General features: G+C 38.5%; 2 protein-coding genes across 3 annotated transcripts; one reads left to right on the forward strand and one right to left on the reverse strand.

Annotated features, from left to right (window-relative positions):
• Window positions 1-2,357: 2,357 nt before the first annotated feature.
• On the reverse strand, window positions 2,358-6,630 carry LOC311081555 (E3 SUMO-protein ligase ZBED1-like). The gene is made up of 6 exons (XM_084112108.1): window positions 6,018-6,630; window positions 4,654-4,774; window positions 4,416-4,555; window positions 3,524-4,320; window positions 3,144-3,422; window positions 2,358-3,046 (listed from the first exon to the last, which is right to left on the reverse strand). Exons 2-5 carry the CDS (start codon window positions 4,715-4,717, stop codon window positions 3,218-3,220), a joined length of 1,206 nt encoding a protein of 401 aa, XP_083968234.1. The 5' UTR covers window positions 4,718-4,774; window positions 6,018-6,630; the 3' UTR covers window positions 2,358-3,046; window positions 3,144-3,217.
• LOC311081549 (tripartite motif-containing protein 16-like protein) lies at window positions 6,496-22,700 on the forward strand. Of its 2 annotated transcripts, XM_084112100.1 has the most exons (10): window positions 6,496-6,682; window positions 9,202-9,477; window positions 9,709-9,771; window positions 9,948-10,010; window positions 10,362-10,396; window positions 15,010-15,105; window positions 15,203-15,436; window positions 17,628-17,784; window positions 17,930-17,977; window positions 21,688-22,700. In XM_084112100.1, exons 2-10 carry the CDS (start codon window positions 9,219-9,221, stop codon window positions 22,200-22,202), a joined length of 1,470 nt encoding a protein of 489 aa, XP_083968226.1. In that variant the 5' UTR covers window positions 6,496-6,682; window positions 9,202-9,218; the 3' UTR covers window positions 22,203-22,700. The 2 variants fall into 2 exon arrangements, with proteins under 2 accessions (XP_083968226.1, XP_083968227.1); XM_084112101.1 differs by lacking the exon at window positions 6,496-6,682 and having other exon boundaries at window positions 9,043-9,477.

Here is a 22,700-nt window from a genome sequence, read left to right on the forward strand (position 1 = left end):
TGGTGTAGGTGCAGTACTGTGCACAGTGTCCTGGACTGTCCATTCTTCCATGTGCTGTAAAAGTCAAGAACAAAAATGATTTCAAAATGAGAAATGCGATGACAAACTAGAAAAAAGTTAAAGACAGGATAAAATAAAAACCAGATCAAAATCGATTAGAAACATTGTACTTTAATATATATATATATATATATATATATATATATATATATATATATATATATATATAAAACAACAAATTTAAACTAAATCATGAATTAAGGATATTACACACAAAAATGTAGTTTGAAATGAAATTATTTTCAAGAAGCCCATACCTAGCACTACAACACTGTCTTTATCCTGCAGCCGTTGGATTGCTGGAGATCTCTTCACTTCCTAAAATTCCCTGATTGTTCCTACCCAGTAGGTGTCTTGTATGTTAAAGAAAAGGTCCTTCCCAACAAATCCCATGTTCATGTATTTGAACAGGTGGGAAACTTTATAGTAGTTATTCCCAGACAGTACATTTGTAGCCATCATGAAGTCCCCTGCCTGGATCCCATATTTAAGTGTGGGCTGTGAGTTCCACTTCCATATTTTGTGTCCATTGGAACATATCTGTAAAATATTAAAACAATATTATAATTAGACAAACTCAAACTCAACTTTTCTGTATAAATTAAAGTTAAATAAATAATGTAGATGTATACGTTGTTGTGGTATGTAGATACTTTTTGACTCACCCATTCAATGATTGTTCCTGTGCCTCTTGTAGTCAGATTTACTTCAAATGGTGCTGAAGCCTGGCAAGCCTGATTTGTCACATTATTTGTGAAATTGCATTTCAAAACAGGCAGCTTTAGACACGTAACCAGCTGTTTCAAGTTCAATTCATACACTATTGATGCCTTCTGTCCAATTACATCATCCTCACACAAGACCTGTAAGCTAGACGGTGACGTGACCAAATCTTCTTCTTGGGGCGGTACATCATTCTCAGTGGAAAGTAGTACAGTTTCTTCCAGGCTGATCATCTCCAATGTTTTTTTTCCTCCACCAGTTCTGTCATTGTAAAAAAATTATTACATTATGCATTATTAACATGCGTTTGCTTTTTGGAAAATGTATTTCTTTTTTTTTAAGATATCATAAAAAAAAAAAACTTATTATAAACACAGCATTACACTAAAATATACAATATATAGGCTAAATTGTTTCACTTTTCTTCCATTCAACTAGAAGGAATAACATACAGTCTATGTATAGCTTGCCATTGATCCAAGACTAGCAATTTACATTCACAATCACACAAGAGTTTTAACCTGTTAACCTGCACCCCCATTCAGGGGCTCACAGCTGAAAATGACATAGGCCTACCTGAATTCAAATAAATATAGCTCCTGAGAACAGTGTACCACAGGCACAATTAAGGTCTCTTTGGAAAGAAGACACTTGGCACTCTACTAACAATCAATCAGAGTTGATAATGCTCAAACAAATAAAAAGTTATAATAGTTGAAGTGCTTCATAAATAATGTGATCTACAAAGAATGTTTTATTATTTCATGTACAAATATATAAAAATAGACCTGGAGGAATCCAATTAGGTAAAGGATTGAAAGCCACAAGTCTCATCAGTTTATATTTCAAATTTGAGGAAGATATAATGAAAAATGGGGTTCTGCAAGCTTTTTTCCAAGACTATGTCAGTTCCCTTTCTCCCTCCCCTGCCTGAGGCACATCCCCAGAAATGACATCCCCAAACTAAAATAATTGTAGTTGTTGAACAATTTGCTCTACATTCACAATTTAGACATATTTAAAAAGAAGACACTTTAGAGTTTATTACCCAAATGTAAAAGTTGAAAAAACTTACACAGACAAAAATGTATAGAATTTAAAGTGTCTTGAAAATAATTTGTACTGCAAGTAACATTTTATTATTTTATGAAAAAATAAATGAAAACAAACCTGGATGAATCCAGTTAGGTAATTGATTGAAAGCAACAAGTCTCATCAGTTTATATTTCACATTTGAGGAAGATATTATGAAAAATGAGATTTCTGCAATATTTTTTCCAAGACTATGTCCAGGTACCAAGAAGCCTCCTTGGATACCTCAAAAAGCAACCTAATGACCAAATGTTATGAAGGGTACTGCAAGCTATTTTAGTCATCATATACACTGCTCCATGCTTTTTCAATTATAAAATAATCCACACAACCATTAGACTTTATACAAGTGATTTATTTGCACAACAGAACAATAAAAATATAAGTAAAATATTATGAAATATTAAAAAAAAAATATATATAAAAAATATCTGAATTTCTTTGCAACAGAAAAGGCAAATAAAAAAAATCAACAATGTTGTTGTCTCCAGCAAAATGCTAAGTCCTGTTTAGTCAGTGCTGGTCATGCCAAACAGCGAAGCAGCCACGCTTTGGCTGAAAGCACAATGGTGTTGAACAAGTCTTGCAAAAAACAGGAGTTTTTTTGGAACAAATCCTGCACTCACGCCTTCCTTTGGTGCTGTCTGAAGTAAAGTTCCCTGGTAAATGGCGAGTCTTATCTTTGTGGGATGGAGGGGATGAAGGAACATCATCACGCACCAATACAGTAAGTTCCTCAACAAGGACATTGTCTGATAGGATCATCTGTTATTAATTGTGCTTATGACACTTGTTAATGATAGTGCTTATGTAACTGTAGGAATGACAGAAAGGTGATAAAGTTTTTAATTATTTTTATTAAGAAATAAAAGTTGTTTCACAGTGTTGGGGCTGAGTCTATTTCTCCTTTTGGACAGTACTTCCCCAGCCTTAGAGAACACTCTTTCACATGGTACAGAGGAGGCCGGGGTACAAAGAAACTGTAATGCCAGTGTATATAGGTGGGGGTAGACTTGTTTCTGCATTCTCCAGTATTCAAGTGGATCTTGAGTTCTTTGTATGTTTGTCTCTGAAAGGTATTTATCCACTTCTACAATTGCATCCGAAGTGGCATTTGAGCTTTGTTTGTGTTGGTCCACAGCAGTGTCCAACAGAAGCCAAAGGTTTCCAACTTAGAAGTGTGAGGAGAAATTGTATATATAACACACATCAACGGTCAACAATTATAAAATACAATAAAAAAATAAAAAATAATAATAAATACATACTTGAGCTTGGTTTGGGCTGTTGGGTTGATGATGGCGCTTCTGTCGACTGAGTGCTTGATGATGTGGATGGTCTTTCATCTTCGGCCCTGATGACATTCTGTTTTTAGCCGTTTGACAGCCTTGGTCATTTTAGTTTTTAAACTTTTTCCCAACTTTTTAAACCTTGGGTCCAGCAGAGTTGCCATGGTCATTATGCTGAGTGACTCCATATTCCAGAGATGTTCCCTCAGACGCCTGATGAGGTTTTCAGTTAATTCTTTTGTGATTGGCATGGTTAACCTATGAAATACAAAATGATTTACTCCATGCAATAATAAAAAAAAATTATAAAAAACATCAAAATTTGCTAACTAGTATTCTACATAAATAAAAATAAATACCTTAGTTGTTCAACCTGTAATGAATGGTGAATCATTTTTAGCAATGGAATTACTTTGGAGCCAGACACTCGTTTTTCCTCGGACAGCTCTACTGTGGCCTGGTGGAATGGGGCGAGAACACACAGAATTTGCTGTATGGCTTCATAGTCCTGTGCATGAAGTGGAGCAATATCAGTTTTAAGTGAGGCAAGGGATGCTCCCACAGTTTGCCTTTCGTCATGCAGCCGTTGAAGCATGTGAAAAGTGCTGTTCCAGCGTGTTTCCACTTCATTCACTAGTTTCAGAGCTGGCCTGTTCATCTTTTGCTGCACCTGGGTCAACATTTCTTTGGCAGAGGTGCTGCTTCGAAAATAGGTGACTACTTTCTTTGCTTTGTTTCGAATGTCACACAGAGCTGGTACCTGATCAAAAGACTTCTTAACCATGGTGTTAAGTGCATGTGCAATGCAAACTGAATGTCTCACTTGCAGAATTCTTGCACAAGCGATCATGTTTGCTGCTGCATCTGTGACAAGACACTTCACTTTGTCCTTGATTGCCCACTCCATCATGATATTCGTTTTCACCAGGGCCATATTTTCCGCTGTGTGCCTGTTTGGGAACTTCTCAACATCCAACAACACTGTATTCAGCTTATAACTATCATCAATGTAGTGGCAGGTTATTGCAAGATATGCATCCATGTTGATAGAAGTCCACATGTCCGATGTTATAGACACAGCAGTTGCTTTTTCCATGTTTGCCTTGGCCATCCTCTTTGCTTCTTCATATTTTGAAGCCACCATTTTCTTTAAAGCCTTTTTGAGTTCACAAAACATAGTTTTAGTACAATTATATTATTATACAGATTTATTATATAGAGTATACATCAAAATCAACCTCTGCTACTCACCTGTCTGGTTGGGATTATATAGGAAGGATCAAGGGCATGGATGAGGCCCTTGAAACCCTCATCCTCAACCACTGTAAATGGCTGCGAGTCTTTTATGACCATGTTGACCAATGCTTCATCAACCATTTGCTTGCGAGATGCTATAATGAAAGAAGTCATATATATTATACATACATTAATTGAAATCATGATAATGCATTCACAATTATGAATAAAAATCATGAAGCAACAGTCCTACTTTGTGTGCTTGGATTGTTGTGGGGCTGTGCAGTCTCATGTAAAGCTCTGAAATGCCTTAGCATGGATGATGTGTTGTTTCCATAGACAAGCTGTTTGTCACACACCAAGCATCTCACCTTCTAAAAAAAGTTATTAAAGTAAGAAATAACATACAACAATATAATAAGTAAAAACTAATAATTTGAATTTATGTAAATAATATATGCATACATTGGAAGCTATAAGCTCAAAATATTCCCACATAGGGGAAGTCTTCCTTTTTTTGGCTGTTGCCATTGCTCTAAATACAAACCCTTCACCAAACACCAACACCCTATCCCCTAATCCCCTCTCCCCTAATCCCACCCTAACCCCAAATACCAACACCAAATTACCTAAAATCACCAAAAAGTGCAAAGATTTTACAAAAGCAAAAAGACACAACAACAAAAAATAATAGTGTAAGAAATAGAGAAAAATAAATGTTGCTAATTTACTCGTAATATATTGATTAACTTTCACAGTACAGTACTCTCCTCACAAACCCATCAACCAGACTGAGGCAACAATGACAATGGAGTTCGAGCCTTCTGACACCCAAAGCGAAACGCGCACGTGACTGGACAGAAAGTGAGGCTTCGTTTGTCATCGATCACGTGACTCTAGTAAACCAATACACGCCTCGATATGGGGCTTCACTACAAATTGTTTCGCTTATGTGATACGCGCATCGAAGCTTCAGTGTCATATGTAACATCACTAGTGTAGGCAGGCAGATCAATAATATTTTGAATATGTGTCCCCAACTAATCAAGGAACCAAAACTCCATCAGGTGACAGAAGCTAGGCTCAGGCGCTCAGTTCTCCTCTAGCCAACAAACAGTGCATGATTATGATTCAATGAAATTAAAATATCCAACAGATATCCAACATAATTATCCCCATCTTGTGTGCTTCAGCAGTCACTGGAGAAAAGGGTATATGTTCTTAAGAAAAAATGAGGTTGCACCAGTTTGTGGAATGTGGCGTTGGTCCCAGGCATTTGCATGGGCGGAGCGAGCATGTGATATTGCTGCCTGTTGTTTTCATTGCAGTCGGCATTAAAGCAAGTTTAAACTAAGCTCTTGTGGCAGCGAGTCATTGTGCCTCATCTACACACTGGCACTCTCTGGTCCTATATGGTGGAATGAGCTGTCATTATCCACCCGATCTGCTGAGACCATCAATGCATTTAAGAAACAACTGAAGACACACTACTTCTACAAACACTTAACTAATTCACACCCATAAACATTGTAATATATTCATGATGATGCTTCTTATCACCAAAGTCACTTTGGATAAAAGTGTCTGCTAAATAAGTACATCTGTCTCTTACTGTACCTGTAACTTCTCAGACTATCTCATTCCATCTACTGCATACATGATCAGTTATGCGTGTCTTGACGTGTTCTCTCCCCAGAGTTTCACTCTCGCCTTTTGAAAAACTGGTTTGCCTTGTTTTCCCAGAGATGAGTTTCAGAGCTTTTTCTTGAGATGCCAGTTCAGAGCCCTGCCTTGGAGCAGCGCTGAGCCGTGGTCCATACCTGGTATGGCCTGCAGGTATCATGCTTTCCCCGCCGTCCACAGCGCCGAGTGGCAACAAAGAAAGAATCTTCATAAGCCTGGCTTGTTATGCTCTCCCACCGTGGTAGAGCTGCGAGCCGAGCGCGGAGAATGCAGCTAGTGTCCTCATGTCGGCACAGGTCCCACATGGCACTTCATACATGCATCTTTCACACCATAAGCAGCCCCTCGCCTCAGAGGCGGTGCCTACTGTGTACAGAAAAGCACTCGCACAATATAAACAGCCCCCTGTCTCAGTGCAGTGTATGGAAGACAATGGAAGAGCTTCCTGTCGTGTATGGAAGACATATTCCCAGCACTCAGTGCAGTGGTCAGTCGCGGACAAACGGACCAGCTCTTCGTGTGCTGCCTATGGTGGCTGACTGTACTAAGGGACATGCAAATTCAGTGTGACGCCATAAATCGTGTCGCAAGTGCTTTCGGTGAGTGATTAACCTCACTTATCTCCTAGTCTTGCTATTGACTACATGGGCTCACGGTTGTTGTTGCTAAGGCTGCTGACGCTGTGCTTATGTACATACTGATATGTGATTATGCTGTTATGTTGCCCTGTATCCATCAGTGCAACTGGCTATTCTGATCTGACTGCGTATATTCACAGTTCACAGTATATTCACAGAAAGCTTCCTCATGTTTTTTCACCTCCTGAAACTTGCTGACGACTGTGTTCACCAAACAGGCCAGGTGAGATTGGGGCATTAAGCAGAAACACTCTGTCCCTGTCCTTGAGGTTCAGCCACAGGCGCTGTCTTTGCCAGCGCTAGTTTGAAGACAGAGAGAGAGCGCACGCAAGGGAGGGGCTCTTTGCTCATTCTCTTAGTTAACATGCGCCCTATCATAAGTGCAGCAGTCATCTACATCACTCATAATAAATCACAATAACTGATCAAAAAAGGCATTGGCAGGATACAATTTTGCTAATCTGTTGGACAGTGGAAATATCCACTCATCCCAGATGAATACCTGCCGGCAGAGGCCTTACCAGGGTCTCTATTGTGCAGCCCATCCCAGTCCAGCAGCACCACTAGGATCTCCTGCTCAGCTCATTAAAAGTCTACAGAAAATGTTTTTCTTCCAATCTCTTTTGTGTACTGTTAATTTAAAATTGTATGTTGTTTTTTCTAATCTTGAACGTAACTTATCTTGTTAATAGTTTTAGTAATTTATTTTGTTAATAATTAGAAAATAAACCATTCCTGTTAACAACAAGAGCACAATAAATTCCAGCAATGGTTTATAAATTTCCCAACCCGTTCTCATCCTAGGGCGCTTGACGCTTTTGACATTTCGTCTACATCGAACGCACATGGCACCCTTTAGCGTCAATATGAGACGCAGATAGAAATGGGCCAGAAGGCGCCTCCTAGCGGTCTAACCCTAACCCTACTCCAGACCTAAACCTACCCATAACCGAACAAAGCTCTGTGCGTGTCATATTGACGCTAAAGGGTGCCATGTGCGTTCGATGTAGACGAAATGTCAAAAGCGTCATGTATATGACGCCCAAGGATGAGAATGCGTTGAAATTTCCATACTTTGTATTTTTTTTTTTTTTTTTTTTCCTGCAAGGGAGTTAACCTTCCCCAGCCAGCCCGTTTTATCCAGAATTGTCCTAAATCTTGAGAAAAAGAAAACACTAAGAACATTTTTAAATATGAATATTTAAGTAAGGGATAATGTATAGAGACGCGGTCGTTATAGCGAATAACAAGCCCTTCAAGCCCTTCAATAACAAGCCCTTCAGGCTGTCAAGACCCCTCCGCTTCGCGTCGGGGTCTCATTCAGCCTGTTGGGCTTGTTATTCGCTATAACGACCGCCTCTCTATACATTATCCCGCTTATTACATGGCTACCTACAAAATAAATAATTCATTTGACAAATTATTGAGTTAAAAAGGAGTTTATTGTTTTAAAAACGATTGTATTGCTTCCGCCAAAGAAAATAGTCCGTTCCGCGTCCATAGCAACGCGCTGTTTTTCATGGCAACGGTCTGTTATACTTCGCAGCGGTCTGTTATCAAGAAATAACAGACCACATTCTACATTGGAATTCAGCCAAGCCATGTAATAAAATATTATAATATTAATATAATATTAATATAAAAATATTACATATTTTTAAACAGTACATGCATACAAAATAGTCCAGAAATCATATTTCTGGACACTCTAATTTGTTTAAAACATTTGTAGCCATAGTTTGCATGACAGCACTACAAAAAACTAAAAAAGTGAAAGACTTATCTACTGGTTTTCTTATTTTTGTGGGTATTGTATGGGTTGAGGGCTATTTGTTATAAAACACAAGTTTCCAATATTTTTTGGGAAATATTTTTGGCCTTGGGTAAATAAATGATAATTTTCAGCCCTCATTTGAATAAACTCAGCTGTCTGCCCCTTGCTGCCTAAAACATAATGAAATATTAGAACAAGTGAAGGCGCACAGTGGTAACTCAGGGATTTAGTTCACGTTTTTAAGAAAGAAAAACCCCTGGCTTTTAACACCTGTTTTGTTGGCTATTTGAGTAAATAATAATTTTTTTTAGTGTATTCATCCGCCGCCACAGAAGAACAATCACACGCCATTTTCTTTGATGATAATCCTGCCGTCGGTGTAGCGGGATAGGCTAGGCTGCGAATGATCCACTCGCTCTGTCCTGCGCAGTAGGCCACATTTGAAGGATGCAGCCCCTGAACTGGGACACAGGTGATGTGACCTTTAATTTGGATCCAGAGAAACTGAGGGACTTCTTTATTGCGTCAGACAAGTGTCACTTTGCTCACAGCTGCTTAGTCCAGTTTCAGTTCGAGAACATAACCTGACCCGGGGCAGGTTAGCCGGTTTAACTTGTTTTCCTGTTGTTGTTCAGAAAAGCTTTCAAAGTAAGTCGTTTAACACACATCAGATGACTGATCAGCTCTTTTCCTACTTGTCCTGCAGAAGTGAATCAGTGAAGGATGATGGCGTCCGTTTCAGAAAATCTTCTGGCTGCTCTGGATGATCTAGACCCAGATGAACTGAAGAGGTTTAAATGGCGTTTCAAGAACCATTACTGTGTTTCAAGTGCTGCTCTGGATAAGGCAGACACCCCTGACACGGTGGATCTGATGATGAAGCGTTTTGGACCAGAAGAAGCTGTGAAGGTCATGGTGGAGATCCTGAGGAAGATGAACCAGAACCATGTGGCTGAACAGTTAGAGAACAAACACAAGCAAGGTAACAGGTTACAGTTAAAACAAAGTTGTTAAATGTGCCATTTCAAATAAAAAGTTGAATTAAAAAAAGTTTTTTTTTTAATATAAAGCCTTTTTCATGTATCAAATATAATACTTTTCTGTTATTGGTGTTTCACATAATAAATTAACTGTTGACTTAAACTTTCCTCTTTGCATTGCTGATGTGTTTGTGTGGTTTAATGTCACTGTATTTTCATTCTCTCTCACACAGCTCAGGCTGAGGGCAGTTTTGAGGATCCTGCACTTGTTGGAGCCGAACCAAAACCGATAGGGGGTAAATATTGATCACTGTCTGTACAGAGAAAACCCAAACTCAGCTGCTCTATCCTGGGTTAGAATGACTCATAAATAAATAACTACTGGCTTTCAGCCTAAACTTTGCTTTGCTGATGTGTTTGTGTAGTTTAATGTCACTGTATTTTCATTCTGATCTCTTTCTCTCTCACACAGCTCAGGCTGAGGGCAGTTTTGAGGATCCTGCTCCTGTTGGAGCCAGTTCAAAACCGATAGAGGGTAAATACTGATCGCTGTCTGTACAGAGAAACCACAAATTTGGGTTTATTCTTATTTCAGGCATATGGACTACTGTGTAGGTGCAAGAGAAAGTATAATTGCAAGCAGCAATTACAGGACAAAACAATGATAAGGCTGACACAATATAAATATAACACAATTGTTTACATGTAAAAGTAATCCAGTAGTTTAAGCCAAGTCTTCTGAAGTGATTATAATCACATTGTATGATGAACAGAGCAAAATTTAAATAATTATTCAGTCTCAAATAAAACCATTGATCAGCTCATGTATACAGAACACAAATCACATACAAATCACACACGTTGCTTTTGTCTCATGAAACAATAGACAAGAAAACCGACCAAGATTGGGACGACATGAGGGTGAGTAAATGATAACATAATTTACATTTTTGGATGAACTAAAACCTTAAAAATTGTCAATGAAGATAAAAATCCTGACACTGTTCATTTATAATATTATGTAAATGTGTGGTTTGAACCTATTTTCTGTTTCTATGCTAGATCATTTACCACTCAGTGATGATTGTGTTAGTACTTTAAATTTATTTGGGGTGTGCCTTCTGGTCATATGATTTTCTACTAGTAATAAAGAGAAATGAGAAGGGTTTTTTCTTCTGTTGTAAGAAATGGAAAAATTAAAATTAAGCTAGGATGTTTTTTTTTTAAGTAAAAAAATTCAAATAAAAAAGATTATGCTTTTACTATTTACCGGACCTCGGGCTTGAAGTCACTTTGTTTATTTGTTTGGAATGAGTGGGCGGCCCTGAAACATCCCTTTTCAACTCATTGAAAAGTCTTCTGAATACTGTATTTTCCATCACGCAGAATAAGAGTTCATCAGGTGTATACTGCTCTGCAAATTAGTTACTATAAAGTTTCTCTTTATACTCTTTGGCTGTTGCATATATTTCTTTCCTATATACATTCCTATATACATCTCTATAGAGCACAACAAGACTTCTCCGTTCGAAAACTTGCCTCACAGACATGAGAAAAGTGTCTATAGAAATCTTGAAATGTCTACATAATTTTCTGATTATGTAACCGTACGAGGTACCAAGAGGTAGCCAGGTACAGTCGTTCCTGTCTGAGCTCATTATCATACGTGCAGCGCAGACTATTCATATGGTAATCAACCATGCAAACATGTAAACGTCCCCACAGAGCCGTCGCATAGACTGTGCGAACTGTGCAACCGCACAGGGCCTCGTGCCACTAGGGGGCCTCGCAATCCTGCTGTTTTTTTTTTTTACATATTTTTTTTTTTGTCCCCACCACTTTTTAAAACATCTCGCGACACGAATATAACAATTCTACAAATAAAACATCTCCAGTTAACTGGCAGAGCATTCATTTTGTTCGTTTTTTAAATAAGAGACGATCTAGCGCTGAAATGTTTTGTAAATCAAGTGATCAAAGTGCTCGTTGCGATCAGTGGCGCGGATACAGTGTTTTCTCGTGTGGCTCGCCAGGGGCGGATCTAGAAAAATATTTATGGGGTGGCAAGAGGGGGGCAGGAATTTGAGAATTTGAGTATATATACTGAATTTAATCACAGTTAATTTAACTGGCCATAACTTTTAATTTGTTGCTGCCAATAGGGATGGGTATCATTCGGTATTACTACTCTTACCAATACTCCTTAATGATCCGGTATTTTAACTGTATTCTTATCGGTTCTTTTTGTTATATTAAAAAAAAAAAGGGAAATTTTGTTTTGGACAATTAATATTGCTTTATATTTTGAAATGTAAACTAAATATCTATAGCAAAAGAAAAAGTAATGCTTTAACAAAACAAATAAAACATGTATGTTATGCAGAAGGGTGCAGGCTTTTGTGCTTTATATACAGAAGACATAGGACACCAAAAACAAAGTACAAACACGTGGTCAAACAAAAAAAGTATACAATTAAACAAATATACAAATTATATATCCAGTGCTTTAATTTTTGTAATGTCTACTGACATTACTGTTCAGGAGTAATATGGGCTAAAAAGACATCTAATAAAGTCAGATTTAAAATAACACTGCATAGTTTATCATAGATAGATTAAAGCTTATATCATTCAAGAGCTGCGACTGATTTTCTCTTTGCCTTTTGTTGTTTGATTCACATTAATGGAGCAATCGTCAGCAGGATTATTAGACTGCTGCCTCTTTAAGACCAAATGCAGATCTAATCATTATTGTGCATCATTTTCTCCCAACTATTAACGCCCACACTTAATCCTATTGTATTTGTTATTTCCCCAGTTGTAACCTGGTTTCATTGCTGTGATATCTGAGAGGAATTGGATTTAATAGGACTGCTTAGCTAATCAAATGATCGATATCCTAACTGGCACTGTATTGTGTTGTCACGTAACGTAGGCTACGTCGGCGTAACGGCGACCATCAGTAAACGTTATGGATACAAACAATATTTTATATTTTTTATTAAGCTGTTCTTGTCTTTACTAAAATCAAAATTAGGCTAATCAAAGGGAAGAGTGCTCTTACAAATCACGAGGAGCGATTTGACCGCTGATTTTGGCTAACGTAATAGACTCGCTGTTTTTGCTGATGCTGAATCGTCTTTAGCATACAATACATTCATTACAAATGTAACTAAGTTAAACGTGTGTTTAAACTACACCTGGGGAAACTCACTTCACCTTCAGAGGCTCTGGGGCAGCTCAGTCTCTCCAGTCGGGTTGCAAGACACTGCGTACTGCAGACAGATGCACTGTGCAGCCTACCCAGGCTGCCCTGCTGCCACTGGTGAAGTTTAGCGGGGATTCTAAATCGGCGATTTCTGTTTGAGAGGAGTTTGGTGCGGGTCTCCTTGGCCTTCAACGTGTAGGCTATGAACATAAAATATACTTAAAAAATATTATCTGATTTATAAATGGGGTGGCAAGACTGTATCCCAGGGGTGGCAGCTGCCACAAGACCACTTTTATGATTTTTAGACAACCTGTTCAGAAGTTATAAGCAAAAATAGCCTTTTTTATATCTTGAGACCAGTAGGTGCATGTCGCCTTAAGTCATGCTTGTGATGACGTACCAAATTTGGTCTGAATACGATAAAGCGTTACGTAGATACAGCCTTAAGTCTGTTTTCGTAAGCGCTACATAAAATTAGTTTACGCGGTATTCAAGAACGGTTTGACGAATTGGCATGGTCTGAAGATTATCTGGTTAAATTTTCGTGAAAATCGGAGCAGACGGCTAGGACGAGTTCGAAAAAGTAGGTTTTTAAAATAAAAAATTCATGATGGTAATCATCTTGAGCCAAGTAATCAGAGGGGAAAGGAATTTAGTTTCTAGCCCTTATGTTTCAAAATTTACTAGCAGAAACAGGAGTTAAACTTTGGACAGTTGGTGGCGCTATTGGAATTGAGTTAGAGACTCAAATTTGCTAAGGGGACTGTTCAGACTGTCCTTTATCAGTGTGCCAAATTTCATAACTTTCCTGCAAGCAGTTCTATGGGCTGCCATAGACTCCCAGAGTTGAAGAAGAATAAACAACGGAATAATAAGAAGAAGAAGAACGCCAACGATTTCAATAGGTGCCTACGCACTTTCAGTGCTTGGCCCCTAATAACACAGCAAAACATGCATCTGTACTTCCTTTTAAAGGGAGGTTTACAAATGGTCACCATAGCGCTATAGTTACCACACTCTCCCCTCAAAAATGAAATGTCACCTGACATTACTGTACAATTTTGTACAATTACTGTACCATGTCCTTGACATTTCTAATGGATTAAATAGACAGATTCAGGTGTCAATTAGAGTACTGTTTACTGATTCATCTCAGTCTTGTCATATCACGTTTAAACCTATTCAACGTAACATGGGTGCACGTATTAATTCATTCTGAATAGACACATAACCAACATATATTTAGAAAGCCAACCCTTGGAATTTTACAGTTCAAGACTCAAAATTAATCATACCGTTATTAAAATTGAGATATATAAGCTCAAACATAAAACAAAAAATATTAAGAATATATATATATATTAAATGTATAAAAATATTATGTGAATGTAAGTGAGGGCAGGCTTCATTTTAAATCTGCTGATAGATTTAAAGATGATATCTCTAAAATTATCCTTGCTGTGAAGATTTTAGTAAGAGTATGTCGGGAAGGTTTTTTTTAGAGAAGGCTGATAAGATGCTAATCAAATATTTTATTGCCCTGTAAACACCCATTTACAGTCTTTGACTAATGTCTGGCGAAGAGAACTGGCCCATTCATGCTTATTGATGTCAATTGAAGGATCTTTTAACACCTCTGCCGCGATGAAACTTAATCTTCATTATTCTTTTATCATTATTCTTCTGTTTTAATTCAGCCATTATAGCCTTTATTCTGACTTAGCCATCTACACCTCTTTAACTATACATGAATAATCCATTTATTTTCTTAAGTCTTTCCTGAATTGTTGGCAACATGCTGTTGCTCAAGATTTTCAGATATTTCAGGTGTCTTAGCTCACTCGGGTAACTGCATTAAAAAAAAATGCATCCAGACTTTCGTTGTCAGTTTGTGTTTGTGGATATCAGCATGTGGTTTTGTTTTTTGGGGCTATTGCTGCTCTCCCTGCTCTCTGCAGGGAGTTATTGCCTTGAACAGAACCATATCGCCAATCCAAACGGTATGCTTATTGTCAATAGTATTTGACGATAGTGGTCCTGACAAAACTGATGATGTAACATGCTGATAATTTGCTGACCAATCAATGGAAAGGGCTTTTTTATCTAACATATGGAAATTGGATATTCAAGCTATTTTTCCATTTTCTATCCCCGAACCTAAAAACAAAAAATCAAATAGAATTCTTGTTTTTCATTCATTTTTTTGGTGGTAGAAAAAATGAAAAATGAATAAAAGTTGCCATTATTTCATGTTTCTCCTTTCAATGCTAAATCAAAAAATGGATGGACGCAACCTACACGGACCGTTTGGATTGTCATCCAGTTCGATTTGAAGGTAACGCAGAGGTCATTCCAGAAGAGAATCCAGCAGAGAGAGAAAGACATTCAGCAGTTGAAAGAGGCTGTGGAGTCTTATAAGGTGAGTTTGAGAAGTCTTGGTTAGGACTATCCTGTTTCATTCCCACTGAAGCCCATTGTATGATTGTGATCTGTGATTGTGATGTGTGTCTTAACAGCGCTCTGCACAGACAGCAGTGGAGGAAAGTGAGAGGATATTTACTGAGGTCCTCTGCTCCATTGAGAGAAGCCGCTCTGAGGTGACACAGCGGATCAGAGATCAGGAACAGTCTGCGCTGAGTCGAGCTGAAGGAGGACTGAAGCAAATGGAGCAGGAGATCAATGATCTGAGGAGGAGAAACACTGAGCTGGAGCAGCTTTCACACACACAGGATCACATCCATTTCCTGCAGGTAACAGAGATCTAGTGGACTAGAGTAAGATGCTGCTATGACAGGAGCCTTAATGAGAAATATTTCACAAAAGCAGAAAGAGCAGTTAACTAGAATCAGCAGAAGAGACAGCATCTTTATGTCTGGAAATCTTCTCCAACCTGCACATTTTGTATGTCTCCTTTGTCTAAAACACCAATTTCTGGTCTTGGAGCCTCTATTAATGAGCTGATGACCTGAAGCAGATGTGTTTGATTAAGGAGACATGCAAAATGCATACTGTTGAGGGAATCCAGGAACAGCATAGAAATTCCCTGTCTTAGGAAACAGTTTTCTGAGTTATTTCTTCTGGAAAATAAATGTAGGGTCACCAACACTTTAAACTGAACAAGCTAATCAAGTCTACAGGATTACTATGAAGTTACATGTAGGTGGGTTTGATCAAGGTTTGGAGCTAAACTCTGCAGGAAAGTGGACCTTTACTGCCAAAGTTGAGAACCCCTGTCTTACATCATGGAAAATCAATGAGCTTGGTGGAACCTATTTCCCACTAACTTTGTAATGAAATCATTTATTTAAAATACAAATTTTGAGTAATGTTCACCAAAATTTAGTCAGGTGATCTTCAAACTGGCTACGTTTACGTGCACAACTTTTATTTCAATCGGACTGAATTCATTCCGATTGATGAATCCAAACGTATTGTTTACATGAACGCTAAACGTGATCTGGTTGATGTGCGCGTTTATATGTCACAAGCTTCAAATCAGGATAGATTTTTTTACATGCGCACACTGCACGAATATATCGAGTTTCCTGCTGTTTGCCCATAATAACCATTCTCCTACATTGGTTCTTTATTTGTTTTAACAGCAGACTTAATATTTATCCATTTCTGGTCTTCATTTGGAGACAATGAGCATATGAACCGTTGTGCAGTAACCACATGCAATAAAAATGCCCAAAACCAGTCGTCTGTGGATGAGAGTCTGAAACAAGGACTGGTGGGACGTTGCATTGTGTGGCATATGGTCTGAGCACTGACAAGCTGACCTTCCACTTCTGCAACCTCTAAAGCAATGCTGGCAGCACTCATTCGTCTGTTTTTTGAAGCCAGCTTCTGCACCTGATGCACAGCACAAGCACAGCACAATGTCTTTGACTGACCCTTGCGAAACTTATTCCGAGTAGAACCCGTCTTGGAAAACCTCTATATGACCATGACCTGTACTGTAACTCAGTGTCTTCTTATAGCCTTAAGAGTTTGCAGCATTCTGAAAAGTTGAGATATTTTCATCTCGCCGCGGCAAAGGCGTGCCTGGAAAAACGAGCGCGCCTACATTTGAAATAACAAATTTGCACGTGCAAAAAAAAAATCGATATTTGAACGGCCCCTTATTCAACAGGATAAACAACTCGTTCAGCAACCATTTGTCATTACGCTATTTTTAGGTCATTGCACATGTGCAGTCCTTTCAGTTTAGGTTTTTAAATCCGAATAAGTGTTTACATGTTCTTCTTTTGATGGGATTAGAAAAGGAATAAACCACCCCTTTCAATCCAATGGAAATTTAATTCCGATCGAGCACAGTCGGATCGATTAAGGTGTTTACATGAAGGTGTTTACTTTTCAGTCCGATTGAGCCTTCAATCCGATTACTAATGGATTATTTGGTTTCATGTAAACGTAGCCACTGTCACAGACTTGGAAGGCAAGGAGAGTGGAGAAATAGATCTACATGAATCAGACCTCATGCTCCAATTTGATAAAGGACAGGGAAGTTTAGGGAAAATTCCTGAAGCTGTGCACTAACCGAACATAAACAAGGACTAGGAAATTAGTATCAGGATCTTGTCATAAAACCCTAAATATGACAGACTAGGTGACAGGATCCTGACAGAAACATTAACAGGCATAAGATTAAAAATGAATAAGTGTGCATATTGTGTATAAATTTAATGAACCTCAGATCCCCTGTTATCATTTACACTCCAAACCTATATGCAAAATTGAAATCCCATTTTTGCCCTACAAACATCTTGCTAGGGGTACATGCTTCTGAATCCCCCTAGCAAGCTCAGATGTTGGACCTTGTATTAATTAAAATCCTGCATATGGCCTTGAATGTCTTGTTACATGGATATTTATGTGTAAGTATAAATTTCATCATTCAGTGTGGAGGTGATGAGATTCGATTTCTGTTTTCTGTAGAGTTTCCAGTCTCTCTCAGCACCTCCTGAATCTACTGTACCCAACATCCCATTTACTTCTCTCTTCTCTTTTGATGGCCTGAGAGAATCTGTCTGTCAGCTGGGAGAGAAACTGGAGGATTTCTGCAAAGAGGAGATCAAAAAGATCTCAGACAGAGGTAAAGTGCTGGAGATTCATCTGCTCTCAGAAATGAGTCCTCCATCATCTCATATCATGTAGAACATCATATTAGAAATGTCTTAGGAATAAATGCATAGGAATCTTTTAACATGATATTCACGCTGTTCGTGTCTGTTCCACAGTCACATTCACCAACATTGTTTCTAGGACCAGAAGCGACCTCTTACAATGTAAGTCACTAAAGTTACATTCACATCACCAACACACAATGAGTCGCTCATGGGCATTCCTAGTGCTGTCGTTCTAATGTTATTGGTAGACGCTCATGTGTACATATCTTTAGAATATTTTTCCTTGCGCCTTGTCTCCTTGATGGAGGAGGAGCCCTGCCTCTGTCAGATATCTAGGACACGGAGGCAAACACTTCCTGAAACGCTTGCCAGGGATTTTTTCTATAATCCAGGCTTCAAACACGCTAACAAACCGGTTTTAATTTAGTTGACAAATAATTTACATCAACAAAAAAATTTCCCAAACAAAAAGAAGATATTTAAATAAAAAGCCGCCTCTCAGACAGCGCACAAGTAATTAATTTAAAGAAGACCATGTTCTTTTTTCTTTACGAGAAGTGGTTTTATTTCATTTTAAGATAAATAAACATCACAGCAGTTAAATCTGTGTCTGTATTGCATGTTCAAACCTTAATATCATTCATATTAATTGTCTCGAGTATATAATAGGTTTGGAAATTTTAGAGAAATGCTTAGGCAAGGCAAGTTTATTTATATAGCACATTTCATACACAATGGTAATTCAAAGTGCATTACATAGAAGAAATTAATACTGTATAATCAAAAGAAATAAGAATAATTAAACCAGTTTAGGATAAAAAATAAAATACAGTACAAATAGTCAGATGAACAGTAGCACAGTGCTCATTCAGTAAATGCACAGCTAAACAGAAGTGTTTTGAGTCTGGATTTGAATGTGACTGTAGGAGCACGTCTGATCTCCTCTGGAAGCTGGTTCCAGCATAATAGCTAAAAGCAGACTCGCCATGCTTAGAGTGAACCCTTGGTATTTCTAGCTGATATGATCCTAATGATCTGAGTGATCTGTTGGGTTTATATTCAGTGAGCATATCTGCAATATATTGAGGTCCTAGACCATTGAATGATTTATATACCAGTAATAATACTTTAAAATCAATCCTAAATGTAACTGGGAGCCAGTGTAAAGACCTGAGGACTGGTGTGATATGTTCATATTTTCTGGTTCTGCTCAGAATCCTGGCGGCAGCGTTCTGTATGAGCTGCAACTGTCTTATGGTCTTTTTGGGAAGGCCAGTGAGGAGTCCATTACAATAATCCACCCTGCTGGTGATGAAAGCATGCACAAGTTTCTCTAAGTCTTGTCTGGAAACAAAGCATCTAATTCTTGCAATATTTTTCAGATGATAGTATGCTGATTTAGTTATTGCTTTGACATGACTACTGAAACTAAGGTCTGACTCTAGTGTCACACCAAGATTCCTGACTTGATTTTTAGTTGTTTGACCCCTAGAGTGAAGGTATGCGTTCACCTTAAGAACTTCATCTTTGTTTCCAAACGCAATGACTTCAGTTTTGTCTTTGTTTAACTGAAGAAAGTTTTGACACATCCAACTGTTGACTTCATCAATGCATTGGCACAGGGAGTCAATGGGGCTGTAATCGTTAGGCGATAGGGTTAAGTAGAGCTGTGTGTCGTCTGCATAGCTGTGGTAAGCAATTTGGTTCTTTCTCATTATTTGGCTCATTGGGAGCATATACAGGTTGAACAGGAGTGGCGCAAGAATTGAGCCTTGAGGGACTCCGCATGTCATGGATGTCCACTCAGACTTATGATCTCCTATACTCACATAATAACCTCTCCCATCTAAGTATGACCTGAACCATTTTAGGACTATCCCAGAAAGCCCCACCCAGTTCTCCAGCCTGTCAAGAAGTATTTTATGATTTTCTAAAGATCTGCTTCTAAACAGTGTAACACACTTTTGAAAAAACATGTGGGAAGTGTGTCAAGGGGCGGAGGTTGATGTTTTAAGGTGCTGTATGGTTTCTTCCAAAATTTTGCCATCAATTTCTTCAAAATCAGACATAGTGACTACTTTAATTGAAATCCTTCTTAAGGAGTTCTGACTGCTCTTTATGAATATCATTCTTCCCCACATGAATGATGAGTCGATTTGCAGTCTTATGTTTCATCAGAATGTTCTGAAGTTCCCTGTTTACATCAGAAGTTGTTGCTTGTGGAAGGCAGCACGTTGTTGTATCCCTGCTGCTAATGTTTCTGATTATGGAGTCCCCCACTATCAGAGTCCTGGGCTCGGCTGCGCTCTGAGCTGAGTGCCGCTGTCTGCTCGACCTTGAGCGCCAGTTAGCATCAGTGTTAGCCACTGGCCCATTCAGTCTGTGTTCGATCACAATCACGTTTGGGGATTCCTCATTTACATTCATTTGTACTTCAAATCTGTTCTCAAGATGTATAGGCGGTGGTAGGAGACCAGTGTTTGCAATCCTTGTCAGAGCCGTATCTGGGGTAGAGGATGCTACTGAGGCAATATGTGATGCTCGTGACAATCTGATGTCTCGAGTGCCTTTGGGTCTCGCTCCCTGTTTGTGCCATCGATTTGTGTGTTGATCGGTTACGGGTTGTTTCTCTACACTCAGTATGGCCTGTCGAGGAGCACTAGATTCATTGGACTCACTGGCTGTGTATTCCGTCTGGTTTGGTGGTCCCGCAAGTAACTGTGTTTCAAATAACTGTAGTCCTTTGTAAAAGTCTGTGGCAGTTAGTGCAGCAAGTAGATTCTTGAACCAGAATAGGCATTTTCTCTCTTATCCTTTTGAATGTAGGCAGTTGTGTTTTCCTTTCCCCGGAATGTAAGCCGATGGCTTTCAGTGGGAAGCTGGTCGGATAAAAGAATTCTGCTTTTTTGTAGTAATCCAAGCTATGTCGTTTGAGCACTGTGCTGATTTGCTTAAGTTAAAATTAGATAAAATATAAAAATATGAAAGCGCTAGAGCAAAGCTTAGAGCAGTAAGCAAGAGCGTCTGAACAGTAGCTGAGCAGAACTTAGCTTAGAACTAAGCTTAGTTGAAGCTTAACTGATTCGTTGCAATTCAACTAAACCCATTCGATTTTAGTTGACTAATTCTACTGTAGATCTAGTCGACTAAAACTAAAACAATTCAGATGACTAAAATGAATAAAACTAAATGGCATTTTAGTCAAAAGACTATAACTAAAACTAAACCAAAATATGCTGTCAAAATTAACGCTGAAACAAACGGCTCCTGAAGACAAAAAAGTGAAGACATGTACTACATGTACATGACTTGTAGATGTAACCTCTTATACTTCCGTATATAGTGTTTTCACACATGCTTCAGACACTGGACACTGGCATGCCCTTAGCGTCCGACCAGGTACGCAGTTGTCTTTTTCAACTACAAATTACAATAAATGCTGTAAGTGAGCGTTACACCTGCACTTGAGGTGGACGAAGTGTGAGCTTCACTGACAGTATCTTTACTCCTATTGGTTGTCTCTCCTAAAAGTTGCTCTTCATTAGCATAAAGTTAAACATTTCTCAATTTTATAGCATCGCTGAACACACCTCCATCCTGTTGGTAATGGCCAATGTCACTGTCACCAGCTCTCATTCAAAATGAATGGGATCATATCACTTTGTTGCTGGTGATGTGAACGGGTTTAAAAACAATCAGAAAAAAACTGTTCATGTTCTTCCTATAGAAGGTGAAATAAAACATGAGTGAACAGTTTTGAAATTGATTATATAAATGATTTTCACAGGATATCTGTCAAGCTGTACTGAGTTACTGATGTTCAGCTAAATTAAAAAATATTTTTCTCTAATAAGTTTGATCTCCATCAGATTTCAGTCGCCTCACTCTGGATCCGAACACAGCGAATAGACGCCTCCTTCTGTCTGAGAAGAACAGAGTGATTACTTACACTTACCCAGAGCATCAGCCGTATCCTGATCATCCAGACAGATTTGATGATTATCTTCAGGTGTTGTGTAGAGAGAGTGTGAGTGGACGCTGTTACTGGGAGATTGAGTGGAGTGGAGATGTGTCTATATCAGTGTCATATAAGAGCATCAGCAGGAAGGTTGGATGTGAATGTGAGTTTGGAATTGGTGATCAGTCCTGGGGTTTGTACTGCTCTCCTTCCAGATCTGTATTCATACACAATAAAACATCGACGTATTTCCCTATAGTGTCCAGCAGTAGAATAGGAGTGTATGTGGATCACAGTGCAGGAACTCTGTCCTTCTACAGCGTCTCTGACACACTGAGCCTCATACACACAGTCCAGACCACATTCACTCAGCCACTCTATCCTGGGTTTAGGGTTGATATTGGATCATCAGTGAGACTGTGTTGATGATTCAGAATAGACTGATGGGAGATTCTACCCATAATGCTTTGAGCTCATGATAAACCAGTGACAGTGAGATGATGCTCTAGAGTCTCTTATTGTCTCTTCATTACATTAATAACACAGCTGAACTTTCTGTCACTGAAATATAATGTCAGAATAAATGTGTGTAATAAATCCTCATATAGATAGTAAGAACAGTGTGTGTGTGTTTGTCATGGTGAGTGACAATCTGTATGCATGCATTTCTCAACCTTATTCGTGTTGATGGTGAAGGGGTGGATTCAGATGCTCCACATAATTTTCTTTATATCCTTTTCATCAATCATATTTATCCGTTATTAAATCACTGAATAAAGTTTATAAAAGTGTGCCATGTTTGATTTAATAAAGTTGTATCTTGATTTGTATGTTTCTGTGAGCAGCACTATGTATATTTTTACACACACGTATGTTTCCATTATTATTGAGTTAGATAAAAATAAATGTTTTTGAGTGAATTTG

This window comes from Abramis brama, assembly GCF_963993115.1.
Source record: "Abramis brama genome assembly, chromosome: 4".
Taxonomy (NCBI): domain Eukaryota; kingdom Metazoa; phylum Chordata; class Actinopteri; order Cypriniformes; family Leuciscidae; genus Abramis; species Abramis brama.

Excerpts from the sequence above, each read along its gene's own strand:
- LOC311081555 (XM_084112108.1), bottom strand. The coding sequence starts at position 4,717 with ATGCTAAGGCATTTCAGAGCTTTACATGAGACTGCACAGCCCCACAAC. Across the intron at positions 4,556-4,653 it reads CAACAATCCAAGCACACAAA|CATCTCGCAAGCAAATGGTT; the intron begins GTAGGACTGTTG and ends CTTTCATTATAG. Across the intron at positions 3,423-3,523 it reads TTACAGGTTGAACAACTAAG|GTTAACCATGCCAATCACAA; the intron begins GTATTTATTTTT and ends TGTATTTCATAG.
- LOC311081549 (XM_084112100.1), top strand. The coding sequence starts at position 9,219 with ATGATGGCGTCCGTTTCAGAAAATCTTCTGGCTGCTCTGGATGATCTA. Across the intron at positions 9,478-9,708 it reads AGAGAACAAACACAAGCAAG|CTCAGGCTGAGGGCAGTTTT; the intron begins GTAACAGGTTAC and ends TCTCTCACACAG. Across the intron at positions 17,785-17,929 it reads CAAAAAGATCTCAGACAGAG|TCACATTCACCAACATTGTT; the intron begins GTAAAGTGCTGG and ends TCTGTTCCACAG.